The sequence below is a fragment of the Argentina silus genome (assembly GCF_951799395.1).
Source record: "Argentina silus genome assembly, chromosome: 3".
NCBI classification, from domain to species: Eukaryota; Metazoa; Chordata; class Actinopteri; order Argentiniformes; family Argentinidae; genus Argentina; species Argentina silus.
This window is the reverse complement of record NC_139657.1, coordinates 6,203,539-6,222,470: the sequence shown is the minus strand read 5'-3', so window position 1 is coordinate 6,222,470 and position 18,932 is coordinate 6,203,539. Positions and strand designations below refer to the sequence as shown.

The following is an 18,932-nucleotide window of genomic DNA, read 5'->3' as shown; positions in this document are numbered from 1 at the left end:
GCCGTACAGGTCCACTGGGGCATGATAATTAATGCCTGACTCAGAGGTTTGATTGCGGCAAATCAGAGATGTCTTCAGAATACGACTGGAATACAACTGGAATAACGATAAGGAACTGTGTCAAAATGTGAACTTCCCCTAAAATTGTATACTTGTTATAATGAATGATATTGGATCGTATTTTATCGAAAGGCTACAGTATGCTTGCATGATAAAATTGTGTCCAAATTCCCCCACCCCAGCCATATGGTTACACACTGAAAATAATGATTTAGAAAGCACTGGAGAATAAGAGAGATTTACAGTGCCTTCGGAAATGATTCAGACCCCTTCACTTTTACCACATTTTGTTGTGTTATAGACTCAATTTCAAATTGATTAAATTAAAACAAAGGGTTATTTTCCACACACAATACCCCAGAATGACAAAGCAAAAACAGGTTTTTAGAAAAAAAAAATTTTATAATTTATTTTAATTTATAATTTAAATACAGAAATACCTCATGTACATAAGTATTCAGACCCTCACTGAGATTTTTGAAAGTCTCCCCAGGCCTCAGGGTGTAATGACAACCTGATCCACACATTCCTATGCAAATCAGAGACCCTATAAAAACAAAGATATTAATTCCAAAATGACATGAACTATTATCCTTGCATTAAGATGGACTTAATTCAACTTATTGAATGATTTGTTGATGACATTTTTGCATTTTAGCTCATTTGTGTGGCATAGCAAATGAATACTTATGTACATGAGGTATTTCTGTATTTAAATTTTAATACATTCACTGACATTTCTAAAAACCTGTTTTCGCTTTGTCATTCTGGGGTATTGTGTGTGGATTAGTGGCAAATTCTTTAAAATTTAATCCATTTTAAATTGAGTCTATAACACAACAAAATGTGGAAAAAGTGAAGGGGTCTGAATACTTTCCGAAGGCACTGTAGATACAAAGAGAAATAATCTCGAATTAGTGAAAATAGACAACAAAATGAGGTGTCATCTCAACAAAAGTGTAAAAAGGACAAGGTTGCTTTGACAAAATCAAAATCCCCATCAACATTAGCATAGAGATCCACATGATAAGAGACCCGAGTGGTGTTTCAGACTATTGGAGATTTGAATATGAAATAATTTGCATATGAAAGCTAAAGCTATATGCATACTATACACTTTCTGTGCATTGGATTGGTCAGAGGTTGGTTGACTAGTAGCCTATATCTCCACAAAACTGCTTGGAATGGGTGAAATGTTATGAGACTAGTACTGCTGAACTCACACCCTTGGGAACTTAATTCAATCTAGATGTTTATGCTGTTTAATGTGAGTCAGTAATATGCTGTGCAAAAACAATTCATCTGCCAACCTATGCCTGTTAATAATCTTAATCAGAGCTGGGTCAAAGTTCATCCTTCATCATTCTTAATCAGAGCTGGATCAACATATCGCCTAATTTCAGTGACACAGGCTCCAACAGACTTTACAAGGTTCAAAAACCATTTAACCCTTAATTTCTGTCACAGAGATAATATATCAAATCCTGTTCTTTATTTCTGTGGTTAATGTTGATCTTAACTGATTCACTTTCAAGGTTGTCATCATGACCAAAATGTGTCAAGAAAGAAAGGGAGTGTATGCTGCTCCCACGCTCTTTTTAGTCAACCTGCACGATACATGTAGGTGACTGAATGTTGCCCAAACAACTAAATAACTTTCAACAACTAAATCACTCACTGCACAGAAACAATCTCATTCAAAAAGTCTAGGTTTTATCAAACAGTACTAAAGAAATATACGTGACGTTTCAGTCGACCTTCATCAGACGAATGATGACCGAAAGTTAGGAACAACACATATGACTGAACTGTGCCACTTACTTCTCTTCCTCCCCTGTCAGTCTGTACTTGGTGGTCTCAGGGGCCGGAGCTGATGAGGGTGGAGTATCTCTGATGCTCTACAGACGTCTACTTGAGAGACCCTTGCAGAAGGTGAATATATGTCCCCCCTCTCTTCCTTTGACTACACTGTGGGAAGAGATTCCTCTCTCCCAATCCCCGTGGTCACCTTCTCCTACTCCTTCTCTTACTCATTCACATTCTCTCTCTCTCTCTCTCTCTCTCTCTCTCTCTCGCTGTCTCTCTCTCTCTCTCTCTCGCTGTCTCTCTCTCTCTCTCTCTCTCTCTCTCTCTCTCTCGCTGTCTCTCTCTCTCTCGCTGTCTCTCTCTCTCTCTCTCTCTCTCTCTCTCTCTCGCTGTCTCTCTCTCTCTCGCTGTCTCTCTCTCTCTCTCTCTCGCTCTCTCTCTCTCTGTTTGAAGTGTTGCACATACAGCCTCCCTCTTTGTTTAAGCAGGGATCGCTTGTAACAGTTTGTTTACAACCCCACCCCCCCAAGGGAAATTATTAACACATCGAGGCTCCTCTCTGGTTAGTGTGCCAACTACCTCTTTTAGTACCAGCCGCCTGCAAGAAATAGATTAAAAAAACAACTCGATTTTCTTTTTTTACTTGTTTCATTGTTGTGATTAAGGGGAAAATACAACTATACAAAAAAACAAAAAGAAATACAAAACTACAACTAATTGAAGTGAACTAGACTTCATCTATACATGAAAACCCGACGTCTCTCTTACCATGTTACTTGGCTGACTGTAGCATGAAAATGAATAACGCAAACAACTCTTCATGTAACCGAATATTGCCCCCCAATAACGGTATCGTGGGCAATATCGTGGGGCTGACTCACCATTTCACTAATCACGTTATGTAAAATGGGGTAATCGGTGAAACATCATGAATGAAAATACCCTATTTGTCAGCATGTAGACCTAGAGAAAGAGCTTCAGCGTTAGGCTATAGAGTGAGCAGGGCTGTCTACAGGAATCAACAGTGGTGTCCTATCCACCTGCACCCTAATAAAAGACACTGACAGTACATGCCCGAAATCGTCCAATGCGCCTTTTTTAGATATATACATTGAAAGAGACATCGGCCTTAGCCCGCATTTGCTTGAGGGAGCTGACACATGTTTTCAGGGTCTTAGTGAAGGAACTGATTACAGGAGTGGTGATACAAACCATCTCTGCTACAGAAGCACTCAGACAGGAGTAACATTAGATACAGGAAATGATCTGCAGAAAGGCCATGTTGTTGAAATGTTTGTTTAAGAATCTGATCACTTTTAACTTATCCTTGTGGATAATACTAAATTGGCCTACATAAACACCTACAGACAAAATATGTGATGTCCAAAATAGATGGAAAGATAGATGCAAGACAGATAGTGTTGTGTTCACATGGTTTCGACTCAAGGTGCTATTTATAGAAAGAAAGAAAGAAAGAAAGAAAGAAAGAAAGAAAGAAGGAGGGCATGGTCAGAGGGAATGAAGAATGAACCAAGATGAACCAGTTTTATAGGAATGTCAACTGAACAGAACGACACTTGCTATGGAAGGACAGAGAATGGTAAGAGACTACTCCAACCTATGGCAAAACATTTCAGGACTTTGACGGACGTTGAAGGACAGAGCTTGTAAACCCAGACTGAGTGATACACACGATCCAACACCATAAGGGGAAGAGGAGAGAGGTGGACACACAACAAAATTAACCCCTGGAAAATAAGCCATGGGGGTGGCTGGTAAGAGATCCAAATTGAGAGAAGCTATACTGTTCCTTTTGTGACAGGAGATAATGGTTAAACTGTAGACTGTGATACTGTATGTTCCTTTCTGTGTCAAATATATTCCATGTATTGCCAAGTGTATTTTATTTACCAAGTACTATGTTTACACATACAGTACACAGATGTTTAATTTTGCAATTGACTCTTTGTCAAATAATCAAAGGAGAGCCAGAGGGACCCACCCCCTGGCTCTCCTTTTATGCCTCACCCAAAGGCATAAAAAGTTAAATGTTGTCAAATATATATGGTATACAATATACAAAACATATATATATATATATATATATATATATATATATATATATATATCATTTTACAACTGTCAGACTTCAGTTAATCACTGAGTGTTATGCATCCCTTTGGTGCAATGTGATGCTAGAATTGCATGATATTTCCAAGTTTGTCTAAACAGCTGTGATGTAGGCCTAAATATTTATCATCATGTCACTGAAAATAGAAAACAGAAAGTCATGGTCTAATTCGGACACTGATAGAGAGCACTGCTACCTCTGCAGCTTGTCCTCTAGAGGAAAGACTCAGACATCATCTGAACTTTACTTACTGCACAAGCACTTTTGATTTCTTCACCTCCTAAAAGTGCAGCGGAGGTAGGAATTAAATGGCTGTGTTGCTGGTCTTCTCTAGATAGAGTTGATCAGAATACCAGATTCAAACTGACTGTAACCCCCTGTAAACGTGAGCCTCTGACCACCCCTTTCCTCTGCTCTTATTGTAGGGAGCAGGATCAATTCTGTTCAAGTTGGTATGGCGGTTGGGTTGTCCTTCCTGGCTATCCTTTTCACCATCGGCATTGTGCAGCTCTACTGTAAAAAACCCTGCAAGCGCTGCAAGAAAAAGAGTGAGTCCATCTGCAGAACTACATCACCTATAATCATGAGCCTGAGCTTCACTTGTCACCATCTTATCACTCCCATAAAGCTAAGAATAATATTCAGAACTGACTGATTTTCAGTACCATTAAAACAGGAAAGGTACCTTCAGACAGCAGAGTCGGGATAAACGTGGAAATGAGCAGCAAAACCCTGACAACTACTGACCCACAAATAGCCCCTTTAGCAATTCAGACCAGTACAACTAGTGGTGTTTGTGTAGTAGCATGTCGGGCATGACTAGAACTCCTTCCATCTGACTTATAATATCTCCTTGATCCACCTGCCACCACAAGAAAATTGACTGTCACACTATCTGGGCATTGTCTTGTAGTTCTATTAAAATCAGATACCTGGGGGCGCTTAGTGGCGTAGCACACTAATGCGCATACCACATAATCGCAAGGTTCCAGGTTCGATTCCGACCCTCGACATGTCTTGCATGTCATCCCCCCTCTCTCTCGCCCATCCTTCCTGTCAACCTCTACTGTCTCTATCCCAATAAAGTAGAAATGCCCTAAAAACATGTTTAAAAAAAAAAAGATCAGATACCTTATTTTTCTGTAGCTCATTTGGAACCTCAATAAGACCTATTGTTACTCCTGGGAAGTGGGTGGACTAGTGGCTGTCAGGTGTCACCTCTTTGTTCGATTGCAGTTCAATTAGTGGACATATTGGCAATGATATTACAGTATCAACTTATTTTCTCTGTCTGTCTCTCTCTGTTTTGTCTCTCTCTCTCTCTGCAGAGCCCTCACTGAAAGATAAAGTGCTCAAGTGAGTGTATAGACTAAAGACAAGAAGTACAGTATATTGCCCATAACTTAACACTTGATTACCAGTATCAATGGTTATACATTTTTGTGAAAGTAAGGAAATGTTTGTGTTTATTTGATATGTTTGTCAACAGGTCAGTTGGCGTGAAGGAGTCTCCCTCCCCTTTCTCCATCAGTGGCTTCATGAAATAGTGCATGGGCAGCGCACAGGTCAATATCACTCAAGACGAGAATACTACACAGGATAATGTTCACTACATGTCCAAGTTACAGCGCAATACCAACCTATCTATGTTTGTGTACACTGGAGAAGAGACTATACCTAGTGTACATTTATTGTACTAAAAACTCATCTAACATTTTGTAGCACTTTGTCTTTGTGTGTCTTTATCTTTGTAACGTGTATTATGAATGAGCTGCTGTTTCACTTCCTTGTTGCCTTCTTGCCAGGTCGCCCATGTAAAAAGAGGTTTCCAACCTCAAGGGTCTTACTAGGTTGAATAAAGGTTGCATGAACAAAATACATACATAATGTGTTCCTGGCATCCCTGTTTGTATGATTTAGTTACTGTATGTGTCTGAATGTACAGTGTCATAGGGGAGGCCAGGGGTGGTTGTCAATATTTTGTTTACTATTTCCCATATGACTTGGTCTCTGTGTGTCACACACAACCCTCTTACACATGAACTGAAACAACACAATCTCACGATAAATTAGGCAACTTTGACAACCTTGTAGCTTCTGTCAAAATGTATATACAAGGATAAACTTGCCCTGTCAGCTTGTGACAACCAGCCATACAGTACAACATTTCTGTACATATTGTATATTCATGTAGAATAGTTGGTTTGATTCACCGATTGATTGATTGACTGTCTGTACGTACGTATAACATGTGTTCCTCGATTTGGTCTGCCCATATAAGCATTTTCAGATATATCATTGTGTCTCATGCTTGTCTTTCACTCACATGTCGTTACACAAACCACAGCGCTGTGTTCCCCACCCCCTCTTCCTCCCAACGTCACACTGAGTGAATGTGAGAGACAGACAGTCAGACAGAAAGAGAGATAGAAATGAGCTGTGAGATTTTAGTCAAATCTGTATCTGAAAACCTTTGAATACCAAGCCTTTAGTGGAGGGTAAATAGTGCCTACTTGTAATCTGAATAAGACAGAAATAGCAATATCATTAAGTATCAGGAGGAGAGAGAGAGAGAGAGAGACAGAGAGAGAGAGAGAGAGAGAGAGAGAGAGAGAGAGAGAGAGAGAGACAGAGAGAGAGAGAGAGAGAGAGAGAGACAGACAGAGAGAGAGAGAGAGAGAGAGAGACAGAGAGAGAGAGAGAGAGAGAGAGAGAGTCAAAAAAAGTCAAAGTGGCTTTATTGTCAATTCTTCACGTCAAGAGAGAAAGAATTACATTTTAAGATCCCCTTTAATAGGTGAATACACAGCAATATATTCCACAGACACCTCACTACACACAAAACATTTTGCAAGGCCCAGGTACTCACAAATAGAGGTACATATCTTAGCAGGTTATTTAATATGCATGCTCCACCCTCAGGCAAGCAGCCACCAACCCCATAAACATATCCACCAGGTCCACAGACCCTTGCCCCAAGATACCATTTTTCCTCGTCTTCCATATGGCCGTCGAAGCTTCCCATTTATTTTTAAGTCATTTAACAGACACTTTTATCCAAAGCGACTTACAATAAGTACATTCGTCTAAGGAAGTAATATCAACTATACATCAGTCATCATAAGTAAAACCTTCAATAAGACAGGACGTTTAGCAGCACCGCTACACTCTTCCTCTTGACGGACTACTTTGGCCCCAAAATGAATAGTCAGAAAAAAAAAAGAGACTCCCCTAATAGGAAAAATAATAATAAAAAAAAAATTAGACAACAAATCAAACAAAATGACAAAATGTGGACACTGAACAAAGATGAATGACCTTCCCCAACACTTGGATCTAGGTGCACAAGATGCCTGTTAGTTGCAATTGCCCCATCCTCATTGTGCTGATGGGATGCTTATACAATGACCACCAGCAGCCTTTAGGGGAAGTGTCTGGACCAAGCAACTCAGCCCACCTTGTTGACTTTACCTGTCAGGCCTGAGGTTGCTGTTCTGGTGACTCTGGTGCCCTCCTCTGGCGGTCCAGTGCCAGTGCGGTCTCATCGCTACTCATTCCAATCACCTGTGTTTTCCTGCCCTGTGTTGGGTATATATAGCCCTTTTGTTCCCCTGTGTCTTTGTCAGAGATTCTCCCCTGCGAATCTCTATTTTTGCTATACCTGCCGTCCATCCGCACTTGGGTCCACCCTACCAACACCATAACATTTACCCCTGTCAGTGAATATGCATTTGACACCTGCTGCCCCATTATTTACACTGGGCACTGCATATTATATGCCTGTTGCTCTTGTCTTGACAGCTTTCACACTTGGTAATCTCTGAGTCACTGTTTGAACTCTATGGATACAAATTGTGGGGCTTAAGGAGTTACCCTACTATAGGGTGACACACACATACACCTCTCAGCTTAGATGACAAGTAGAATGTATGAAGCGTGGGTGTTGAGGTTCATCAACATGACCACAGACCACAGAAACTCAGCAAAGCTTCTTTCTTGTAAGCTGTTGTTACCCTTTCTCTGAAGTCCCAGATGTTATTTTTCTGTCAGATCGTTTTTACATTACAGTTTGTTGTTTTTTTGTCTAGCTAATCCCACACATTTCTCATTTCACCTGTTCACCGTATGATTTCCATAAAAGCTGTGTTTTTGGTTCCTTTTCTTTGTCGTTATGATTTGACTGATAAATATTTCCCTCTCTGAGAGTATCTTCCTCCTTAGATCAGATCTTATAAGGGCATTTCCACTGTATGAGAAAGAGCAGAAATCAGCCAGCAAATGACATATGCAGATGCCATATCAACACAAACTGTACAGTATGATCTATAATAGTAATAACAAGAGGTTGAAATATAGACAGTGGGCCAATAGAGGAGCTTGTCATTGGTAGCATTAGACAGATATCTCATCAATTCTCAGATGTTATTTCAACAAAACTCTGCTGCCAATGATAGCTGTAACAAGTTTACAAATTAGTCATGCCACTGTAGCTACCCCATACTATTTTGAGCCATAGTATATTCACAATTTGTATATCATTTGCATACTTTACCTGGTCATAAATCAATTTTGCTAAGTCAATGCTGTGTCACGTAATTTCCCTGCACACTGTGTTCTGTGAAATCTGGGGAAGGAGGACGTCAAGATCAAGGCACTGTAGGAGTTTCTAAGAACCTTTTTTACGTGCACACTATATTGATCAGCTTATCTGTTGGACATTCCAGTGATGAGTGTTTATCATTCCAGTGATGAGTGTGTGTGTGCGTGTGTGGTTACCATGACTATGAAGACGTGTGGGCTGAATAACGGGCACTGTGGCAATGTGGGGAGTGGATTTGCAGGGAAGATAAAGAATGGTTCACCTCATCCTCACCTACACACGTGCGATGCAGATGAAAATCACTGATTATTATACTTGATCCTTTTTTTTTCATGAAAAATATACATTTTAACCATACTTTGGATTTTAGCGAGAAATATATAGATTATAGATTATCCAGTTTTATAATAATAATAGTCTTAAATTGTATACACAATTGTGAGTACATGAATTTCATAATTTCGATATTTAAATAGTGTTGTTTGCCTGTTATTTTACGTGGCGTTGCTGATCTCCTTTATGACTAGCATTAGGTAGAGGAGGAGACTCAAAGAGGAAGTGGGGATTCTGTGAAGAATTCCCCTTACATTTACCTTTCACATACGGAAATCCCATATTTTTCTCAAAGAGTTACCGTTACATGTCACTCTCTGAATGTGACCTTAGCCTACCTGGCTTTCGCAGTGGTTTTGACGCACTCATGGTTTCTCTAGAGTGTAGTATGCTACTCCATAGAGGCCATAGGTTTAGATACATCTGTTGGCAACTGTGCCACATTCATACTATTGAAATTCTTCCTGCACATTGACAGAAATGAGCATATACAATATTTCAGTTCTCCTCACTAACAAATAAACTTAAAAAATACATATTGGGGAATCTTAACACACTTCTAAGGGTGTGGGAAAAATAAAACACAATCTTCAAAGCAGTTCTGGTTTATAACCTTTTTAATCATCATATCGTCATGGGGACTGCAATCATACACGTATTTACAGCAACGCAGTTCATAAATAAATAGGTTGGAAAAGTGGACCTGTGCAAAATGATGAATAACCCTGATTAGGAATTCTGAGAATGAGATGACCCAGAGACACATAGCTTGGGAGGGTCGGACAAGTGAATGATATTTTCCAACAAGGAACCAATCAAAATGTCACAGCTCACATTAGTCAGTAAATCATAGTGGGTGATGTGATAAAAACATATGTGATTATCTCCCACTTGTGTTCTTTATGTCCGTTTTTTTTCGCAGGGGTGGGAGGAATGAAAGGCGTTCTGGAAAATGGACCAACTCTGATGCATTACTATAAACAGTCAGTTCATTAAAAATGTTCATGACATAACATTTATATTGCATATGTGTTTTGACTATTATATAGTTATACTGACAATGTTTAGAATTTTGTTGTTGGGGGGCGAGAAACTTGCCACCCACCCGTTTGAAAAACGTTTCTCCCCTTTTTACCTCCCACACATGTTTCATTTTCAATTAAATGATTCTTGTCAGTTAAAAATGAAATGAACTAGACCCCTCCTCCAACCACCACCAACAGCTGGCTGCTGTTTTAAAAACTGACTCAACCTCTGTTTCCTTCCTGCCTCACAACAGCTTGTCTGTTCATAACAGTAAGTGCTCTGGCTCTCAAATAGTGGACCCAAGTTCAACTTTCCTTTTTCCTTTTCCTTTCCAAAGTTCCTTTTCATTTTCTAAAGAAGTCTCCAAAAAGAATTTGAAATCAAACCCTTTGCTTGGAATGGCATATCAAGGGTTGGTTAATAGTATCTTACCACTTTCGTACTTAAGAGTAAAACCAAACTCTGTCATATGCTACACAGCTTTGGATAAGATTGTAAACCAAGTGCCTCTGGACATATCAATCAATTGTCAGTTCCATATCATAGAGAGAGAGTGGCACAGTGTTCACGCTGCAATGCAGCCCTCCCTCCACCAGGGGGAACCCTGACAGAGCTGTCATCAATGGGAACGAGTCACCCAAGTCTATGCGGGGCATATGGGAACATGTCTCTGTGTTCTCCAGGTTGAACTCTGTCTCTGTTTGGGGATTAGTCTTTCTCAGGTAGCTGGGGCACGTAGATTTCCTCTCACATGTGTCAGGCGTTAGATGGATACTGTTTAGCTGCCCCTCTGTGACACAAGGAGATATGGACTGTCCATCCTCCCCTGTCCCATAGTGTTTTCTTGCCTGGCACCAAACACACATACCTTCCCCTGAACAAATGCACATCTTGTGATCAGACCTGTATCCTGTGATAAGAGCAGCCATAACTGTCTCTGTTTCATAGGTTTGCTTGAAAGTGTCCACTCTCTCAATAACATGAATGTCCACTGAAGAGGAGGGGCTCTGGCTGCGGTAGCTGTCCCCAGTTACCAGGGCTGTCTCAGGCAGGAGTCCACAGTCCTCCCTGTCAAGGCTTCCAGCAGATCCTAACTGGCAGACCATCCCCACGCCACTGTCCTCCCTCTGTCTGATGGTGCTGTTCGTCCTCCCATCCTGCAGGGGGGGCTCTCCAGTTCCATTCCTGTGGCTGACAGCTCTATCCGGTCCTCCCATGCTTCCGAAGCCGCTGTCCTCTTGCCTTTTCGGCTTTCCTCCACACTCTGTGTTGCTAAGCGAAGAGTGCAACTTCTCGCTAACCCCACTGTCCATACTTCTGTCCTCACCCTCTTCCTCCTCTCTTCTTTTGGTTATTTTCGTGATGCTCTCTTCAGCCACCCAGCACTGTGCATCAGTGCTCGCCGTGGTCATGTACCAGCCCTTCTCCGTGACAATCTCCACCGGGACCTCGCCAACAGTCAGTGGGTGCCAACCACTCCCAGGGGATTTCTGTGGTGAAAGATTGGGCAAAAACAGCACTCGTAACTATGCAACCTACTGTTATTTACATGAGCTCTGAGAATGGAGAATTGATGGACTGATTAGGAAACTGCATGCAGATAAGGCTGTAACTTTAGGCTGTAGTTAGCATAGTCAGTGGTGGGCCTGTGATCAGACTGTATATAAAAAAAGATTTCAAAGAGCCCTGCTATTGGTGAAGTTTGCCATAAATGAGAACTGCTGTAACAAATAGAGATTGGAGAGCACCATTCAGCTCCTCTTCTGTCTGTTATTCATACTGTAGGTTTATTTGTCATACTTTAACAATGCAGCATTTGTACTTCCTTCTCTGAAGTGATATAGAACTAAGACAGTCTGTTCCGTATTAGTGAAAATACCATTCAAATGCATAAACTCACCAATACAATAGGCATTTTCTCAGGACGCCTCAAGAAGCAGCATAGCAAAAACACCAGGATGGCCAGGACCCCCGTCACGGTTAGGATTGACAGGGATAACACAGCAATGATGAACCACTCTGATGGGAAAGACAACACAGTTAGATACTAATCCTTAAGTTTCTGTACGACATTACAGTCTGAATATGCTAGTCTAAGAACATTAGGTCATTAGAACATTAGGTCATGTACTGTATAGAGCTGCACATGTAATAAGCCTCGGTGCCAGTTTGTTTCTGTTTCACCCAACTTGTCGTTATCTTAGTGACCAGATTGTGGTTATCTTAGTGACCAGATTGGCACTGCTGAATTCACTATTGAATTTACTATAAACAGTCAGGTACTGAGGCTAACACATAATCAAGCTGTGTAATAACGCTAACAATTCAAATCCCCTCACTCCTAATCTAATTAAAGTTCCATATAATGGAGACCCCGTTAGCCCGACAAGCTATTTTACCTTGCTCCGGAAGCAGGAGGCACTGTTCAGGGGACACATCGCTGGTGGATTCTGCTCCATTGGCCTCAACCATGACGCTGACACAGTACTCTCGTCCCCAATGCAGAGACTCAAACTGCACCATTCCATCGTCCTCATCTTTCAACTGTTTGACGATGGTCTGCAAGCCAACAGATGAACATTTAAATCAGTATACAGTGTTCTTTGTCCATCACTTCAATATACAAAGCCACCACAAGACCAAGTAGATGGGCTACACTACAGAATATGCGACAGATGGGGTTCGAACCCTGGTCTCCCATGTGGAAGACACAGGCATCTAACAATCGGCCAAGAGGACATCTTCAAGGCTAGAGGTCGACACTTGGGTTTAACATGTCTCTGGCAGGGCTACATCATCACGATAGGCATGATTCCAAATCACCTCCACTACACATACACTACAGCACAGTACCTCAACAAAGATACTTCATCGGTCATGACTGACATTATTTGATGACATTAGTGCTGTTATGCATCCCAATCCAAACCTCATCCTGATATCTAAATCTAGTCTATTGACGGTATGATTCCATTCCCCTTACCTTGTTCTCCTGCGCTCTCTCCTGCAGGAAGATGGTGTATGTCATTCCATACAGAAAGATCTTTTTCAGAATAGGCTTCCTGTAAACTTGGACCATCACTGAGCTGGAGGTAACCAATAGGTTGAAGGACGGGGGCTGTAGATTACCTAAATAAACAGGGGAGGAGAAGTGGGGAGAAGAAGCACTATGTAAGAGAGGGAGCAGGTGCTTAAAAAGGGGTAAGCATTTCTGAAAAGTACACATTCTTTCAACTAACTCAGGGCTCTGAAATAACTGTTGCAAGCCTTCAAATTGTATTTGTTTTCTTTCATATACTTTGAGCATTTGGTTGAGCCTGCCTGGAGTGAGTGGCAGATGAGCAGGACCAACACTTTTGAGACTATTCAAGTTGTTCCGTTTGCGCCAGACAAGCTCAATCAAGCAAAACTAAAATACTTTAAAGGAAAGCATTTTTTTTGTTGTTGCTCTGGATACTTTGCTATATTCTAGTTCACTCACAGTGTTTGGGGTAGAACCTCTTCACATTTGACCAGGCGGAGACGCCCTTCGCGGTGACCAGTTTAACTCTGACCTTGTAGGCCAATGTGTATTCGTGGATCAGGTCCGTCAGGTCACAGTATGTCACACCGGTCCTCTCACAGCTGATCACGCTGGCCCAATCACCTCTTGTGTACCTGGGAGGAATAGAGACATGAGGGCTGTTACGGAGGGCTGTTGAGCCAAACGATGATGTTTTTCTAACATCAATGTGAGGTAGCAAGAAAGCCAGTGTGCTAGCAAACAAAGGTGTGCAAACCTTTCTCAAACAAGCTCTTACAAGGCAACATGAGGTGAGGTGTGAGACAGTGGTGTGAACAGGATGTGAGCCACCAAAATGAGATGATGATGTTGAATATCAAAAACAAGGTTGTTTATGGAAATCTATCTGTCGAATAAGATGTTCGTTTTTTTTTGCTTAGCAATATCTTATTGAATCCTGTAAGTCGTGAGAAAATACTCTCCTTGCGAGACGAATATATTTCAATTTTGAATACATTTGAATACATTACAGGAAAAATAACATGAAAATAGAATGAATAGAATATGAATTTAGGTTGAGATGAGTGAGTGGCTCAGGGGATGATGCGATACACAGGTGGAGGAGTCTTTGAGTGAGATTGATGGAGTGAGATTGTGAACTGACAGTACTGGGGATGAAAGGAGGAGTGAGATGAGGTGTACCTTGCCATCTCCACCTGATACTGAGCCTCCATTGGAGTCCCTTGAGGGGGGTCCCAAAGCAACATCACCTGCTCGTCCCATAAATCCACTGTCAGATTGGATGGCTTGGGGAAGTCGACACCTGTCAGAGAGGAAGCCTACATGTCAAACGTGTTATTTCCAACCAACAGAGGTTCATAAGGTCAGACGTTGAAGTCTTAAAAAAGAGACATGAACACATCCAGGTTCTACCTATAATCACAAAAGGTTCTTTGGCTTGTTCCTTGTCCCTCTCTGTGGGGAAAGGGTTCTACATGGAACCAAAAAGGGTTCTGCAAAAGAGTTCTCCTACAGGGACAACCCTAAAAAATATTTTTCAAAGAGAGTAGGATAATTTATTGCTAGCCTGGTCTTCAATTGTCATTTATAAAACGTCAGTGATTATTAAACACAGTGATTTTTGCAAGTAAGCAGTTTTGCATGGAGTTTTTCTTTCCAGCCTGGTTGTCAATGAAAAGATAGTAGTGTCAAGGAACTGTGAATCACCAGTGATTTCTAACCCAGTTTCATTGGTGACCGTACATTGGCTATATATATATATATTTGGGTAACACTTTGCATTAAGGCCACATTGGTAAAGGGTTTATAAATGGTTTATAATTAGTCAATAAATCACTTATAACCAGTTTATTCTTCAATTATAAACCATTTACAAACAGTTATAAGTCATTAGTTTAGATTGATCGATATTCTTCTTACTGTAAAACAAACAAAAAAAAGTAATCCTTCCTTCTTCTAGCATTACTAGTGACGACCAATGGCCCCTGGTCCTAGCATTGTTTTTTTTTTGTTATGATGACTGATGTATAGATGATTCACTTACTTTAGACAAATGTACTTGTTGTACTGTAAGTCGCTTTGGATAAAAGCGTCTGTTAAATGTCAAAAATGTAAATGTCAAAAATGTATTCACTTGGTGCTTGCCAAATAGGGAGCTTGCAATCAGGAGCCAGTTACTAATGCTTTATAAATGCACTTATAAATGCTTCGAAACTAACCCTGATGTGAAATAATGCAACACTATTTGCAATTGTTGCATAGTGGTTGCACAACTGCCAAATTGTATTTGCTAATATTTACACCAGATTTGTGTAATTATGGAAAACATTTAGAAAATTGATTAATTTGATTAAAGTCATGTATATAAAACCGTTACAAATGTGACCTTAATGTAAAATGTTACCTATATTGGTATTCAATCTAACCCTAACCCTTTATTTATCCAGGTTAGTCTCATTGAGATCAAATCTATTTTTTAAGAGGGACCTGGTGGTGTAGTATGGACTTGAGAATACAGTCTAACAAGAATATTTTTCAAATTCCAGACCAAGTCTTTGCTAATTGAAGGCTTTAGAAATTTGAGATTTAGGATTGTTTAGCATTTCATTATCAACAGTTATAATTCATAAGATCAGTCTCTCCCATTTGTGTTTGTGAAATATTATTGTTTTTTGTTAAATGTGTTTGTGAAATATTATTATTAAATATTATTATGTTTAGAATGATAGACTTGAAGCTGTTCCAATTTGATTTGAAGGATCCAATACTAATACAGTATACTGTAGTACACTGTGGGAATTCACACTCTGACTCTTCGCAGGGCCAAGACAATCAATACATACAGTAAATCTCAAAGTACACTTGGGACTCAATAACAATAGTATCAACTATATCTAAAGCGGTATTCAAATTATGTATTGTAGAGACAGTTAATGATTACAGTAAAAAAAAAAAAAAAAAAAAAAAAAAGTACTGGAAAATACTGTATATCATTGTTTTATAATAAGGTGATCGTTCTCCATGCGTGGACATTGGAAGGTTGTAATGAAAATGTACATTCATCTTGAAAAAATAGGAAACAATTGAAAAAATGTCATGATCATTACCTGGCTCACAGTCTGAGATGATGGTCAGCAGAGCAAGAATGGAAATCCAGAAGATCCAATACATTTCCAGTGGCATATTCAGTCAGCATTCAGTCAGCATCATATCACCCGCACTCTTATCCAGTAAGTCCTTTGTCGCTTTAGCACTTTGTCACCTCTCTAAATGATCTACGTGATCCTTGAAAACCAGAGGGAAAACAACCAACTAAACAGAAAAACATTGGCTCAGTTGTTTGGGTTTCTGTGTTGTGTGGTAGTGTGAACGAGTTGCCGCTTTGGAGGAGTTACTGTGAGAGGTTAGCTGACTCTCTCGCGGCACTGACTTTTGATTTGTGTACGAGAGTGTGAGGCGACTGTGTGCTTCCCCTCATATGACTTCACCCCCCTCCCCCTCCCCCTCCCCCTCCCCCTCATCTCTCTCTCGCTCTCGCTCGGTCAGCTGACACGCTTCCTGTTCTGTCTCGACTCTGCAGTGGAGCCTTTCTCCTCTCACTCGTACACTCCATTCAGAACTCTTGTCCGTTTATTTTTTTTTGCCCTCCATTTTTCCCCTTTCTATCGCTCTCGTAGATGAAGGGGAAGTGATGACATATCATCCACAAGGGTAGAGTTCAAGAAACCTAGACCAGGAATTTCCCTTTTTACTTCTCTGAACACTCCCATGTTGGAGACAAACAGAATGGTGTTTGAAATGACTACAGTCCTGCCAATCACTTGCTAAAAAAATATGAGCTTATTGGGCAGAAGGAAAAAGATGAGAATTTCTTTTTTTTTAACAGGAGAGAAACTTGTACAGGGGGGTAGTGGGGATGAAGAGGTCTTTAGGAGGGACTGTTAAGATCCCCCCCCCTTTCTCTCTCTCTCTCTGTCTCTCTCTCTCTCTCTCTGCCTGCCTGCCTGTCTGCCTGTGTGCTGCACATGACTACAGTTCCATCATCAGAATGTGTTAACATGGAGGTGTTTGTTTTGTTCACTTTATTAGGTACACCTTGCTAGTACCGGGTTGGACACCCTTTTGCCTTCAGAACTGCCTTAATTCGTTGTGGCATAGATTCAACAAGGTGCTGGAAACGTTCCTCAGAGATTTTTGTCCATATTGACATGATAGCATAATTGCTGCAGATTTGTCGGCTGCACATCCATGATGTGAATCTCCCGTTCCACCACATCCCAAAGGTGCTCTACTGGATTGAGATCTGGTGACTGTGGAGGCCATTGGAGTACAGTGAACTCATTGTCATGTTCAAGAAACCAGTTTGAGATGATGTGAGCTTTGTGACATGGCTCGTTATTCTGCTGGAAGTAGCCATCAGAAGATGGCTACACTGTGGTCATAAAGGGATGGACATGGTCAGCAACAATACTCAGGTAGGCTGTGGCGTTTAAACAATGGTCAGTTGGTACTAAGGGGCCCAAAGTGTGCCAAGAAAATATCCCCCACACCATTAGATATTTGCGTTAACGAGCAGTTGAACAGGTGTACCTAATAAAGTGGCCGGTGAGTGTATATTCCATTTAGTTGACGCTTTTATCCAAAGAGACTTACATTGCAGTGAGTGCATACATTTTTCAGTATATATGGTCCCAGCGGGTAACGAACCCCCAACCTAAGCGTTGTTAGCCTGTCTACCAACTGAGCCACAGAGGACCACAGGTGCAAGAGTGGCCGATGGGTGACTTTCACATTATCACACTACACTGCACATTTGGCTTCTCCTATTTAAACAAGGAAGTTCTTTGGGTTTTTGTGGAAAGCCATAGGGGATTTTTCTCTAAATGGTTCTGTTGTTTGTTCATGGTGCTCATTCTGAGAAAGACGTTTTCTCACTTCTCACTTAGGAAATAACACATCATCATCTTGTCATCTTATCACCACTTTGATAGAGCTCTCGTCTGCTGCCTCCAGTCTACTTCCATTTTTCGAGAAAAACATTGGTCACTTGAGTCACAAGTCTCTTTCAGTTTGTGTCCCTTTTGATTTGTGTCCCGAAGATGGATGCCATCACACCACACCAGACCTGGGTTCATATACAGTAGCATTTGGAATTAGCTGTGCTTGATTTGATTTTGCCTGGCACAATGGAACCATTAAATTGGTCCTAGAAGTGAAAACCCTGCCCCACCTGGCATGTCAGGCAGGCTCAAGCAAAACACTCATAGTATTTAAAAGCATTCCATATAAGCTAAAATAAATATTTTTTGCCCCAGGTCTGCACCATAGTACAGCTGAGAAGTCATGACTTCATGACCTCTAGCTGGGAGAGGACTTCATGACCTCTAGCTGGGAGAGGTAACATACAACAGCTCCCTCGTGTGGTGCTAAGTGGATACTGCAAGTCAATTAATGGCTGATGGTCACCCACTGAAGCCTTTGACATCCTGTCTAATGCATGTCTCTTCACACGTGGAACAAAACAACAATCTTCATGTCACAGTTTACTCAGTGCCACCAAGCACGTACTTTGACAATCCCTCTACCACACAAAAACACAAAAACAGATAAATGCAAATGTTACACTTTATTAGTTTCCTGTATTGCACCATCCTCCCTAGGCCTCTCTTTCCCCTACTCCAACATAACCCCTGCCTCCCCACTGTTCACCCTAGAGGGGCTGGTCAGTAATCATTTCAAGGGAAGTATGGATGGTAATTATACAACGTGTGGTTTGGAATTCCTATTGTTAGAGCCTGTACTGCCCATGATATATTAGACAACATGGCCATGTCCGTTCCTAAAAAGTGCCATTGTTTACTTTGTTACGCGGACTATTACTATTACTACTACATGAAAATGTAGGCTAGTTGGCTAGCTAGCTACTGTATCAAACCAGCTACATGAGCTGTACA

At 40.9% G+C, this 18,932-nt stretch overlaps 1 protein-coding gene and 1 long non-coding RNA gene across 2 annotated transcripts; one reads left to right on the top strand and one right to left on the bottom strand.

Moving 5' to 3' along the window:
• The first annotated feature begins 3,420 nt into the window (after positions 1-3,420).
• On the top strand, positions 3,421-5,897 carry LOC310801717. The gene is made up of 4 exons (XR_014554117.1): positions 3,421-3,641; positions 4,423-4,545; positions 5,326-5,353; positions 5,487-5,897. It is a non-coding gene; the product is annotated as an uncharacterized lncRNA (long non-coding RNA).
• Positions 5,898-9,538: 3,641 nt separating this feature from the next.
• Positions 9,539-16,394, bottom strand: il10ra (interleukin 10 receptor, alpha). The gene is made up of 7 exons (XM_083666682.1): positions 16,086-16,394; positions 14,161-14,281; positions 13,438-13,613; positions 12,940-13,085; positions 12,356-12,515; positions 11,857-11,975; positions 9,539-11,446 (listed from the first exon to the last, which is right to left on the bottom strand). Exons 1-7 carry the CDS (start codon positions 16,159-16,161, stop codon positions 10,475-10,477), a joined length of 1,770 nt encoding a protein of 589 aa, XP_083522808.1. The 5' UTR covers positions 16,162-16,394; the 3' UTR covers positions 9,539-10,474.
• Between the last annotated feature and the right edge of the window lie 2,538 nt (positions 16,395-18,932).

Excerpts from the sequence above, each read along its gene's own strand:
- il10ra (XM_083666682.1), bottom strand. The coding sequence starts at position 16,161 with ATGCCACTGGAAATGTATTGGATCTTCTGGATTTCCATTCTTGCTCTG. Across the intron at positions 14,282-16,085 it reads CATCTCAGACTGTGAGCCAG|GTGTCGACTTCCCCAAGCCA; the intron begins GTAATGATCATG and ends CCTCTCTGACAG. Across the intron at positions 13,614-14,160 it reads TATCAGGTGGAGATGGCAAG|GTACACAAGAGGTGATTGGG; the intron begins GTACACCTCATC and ends TATTCCTCCCAG.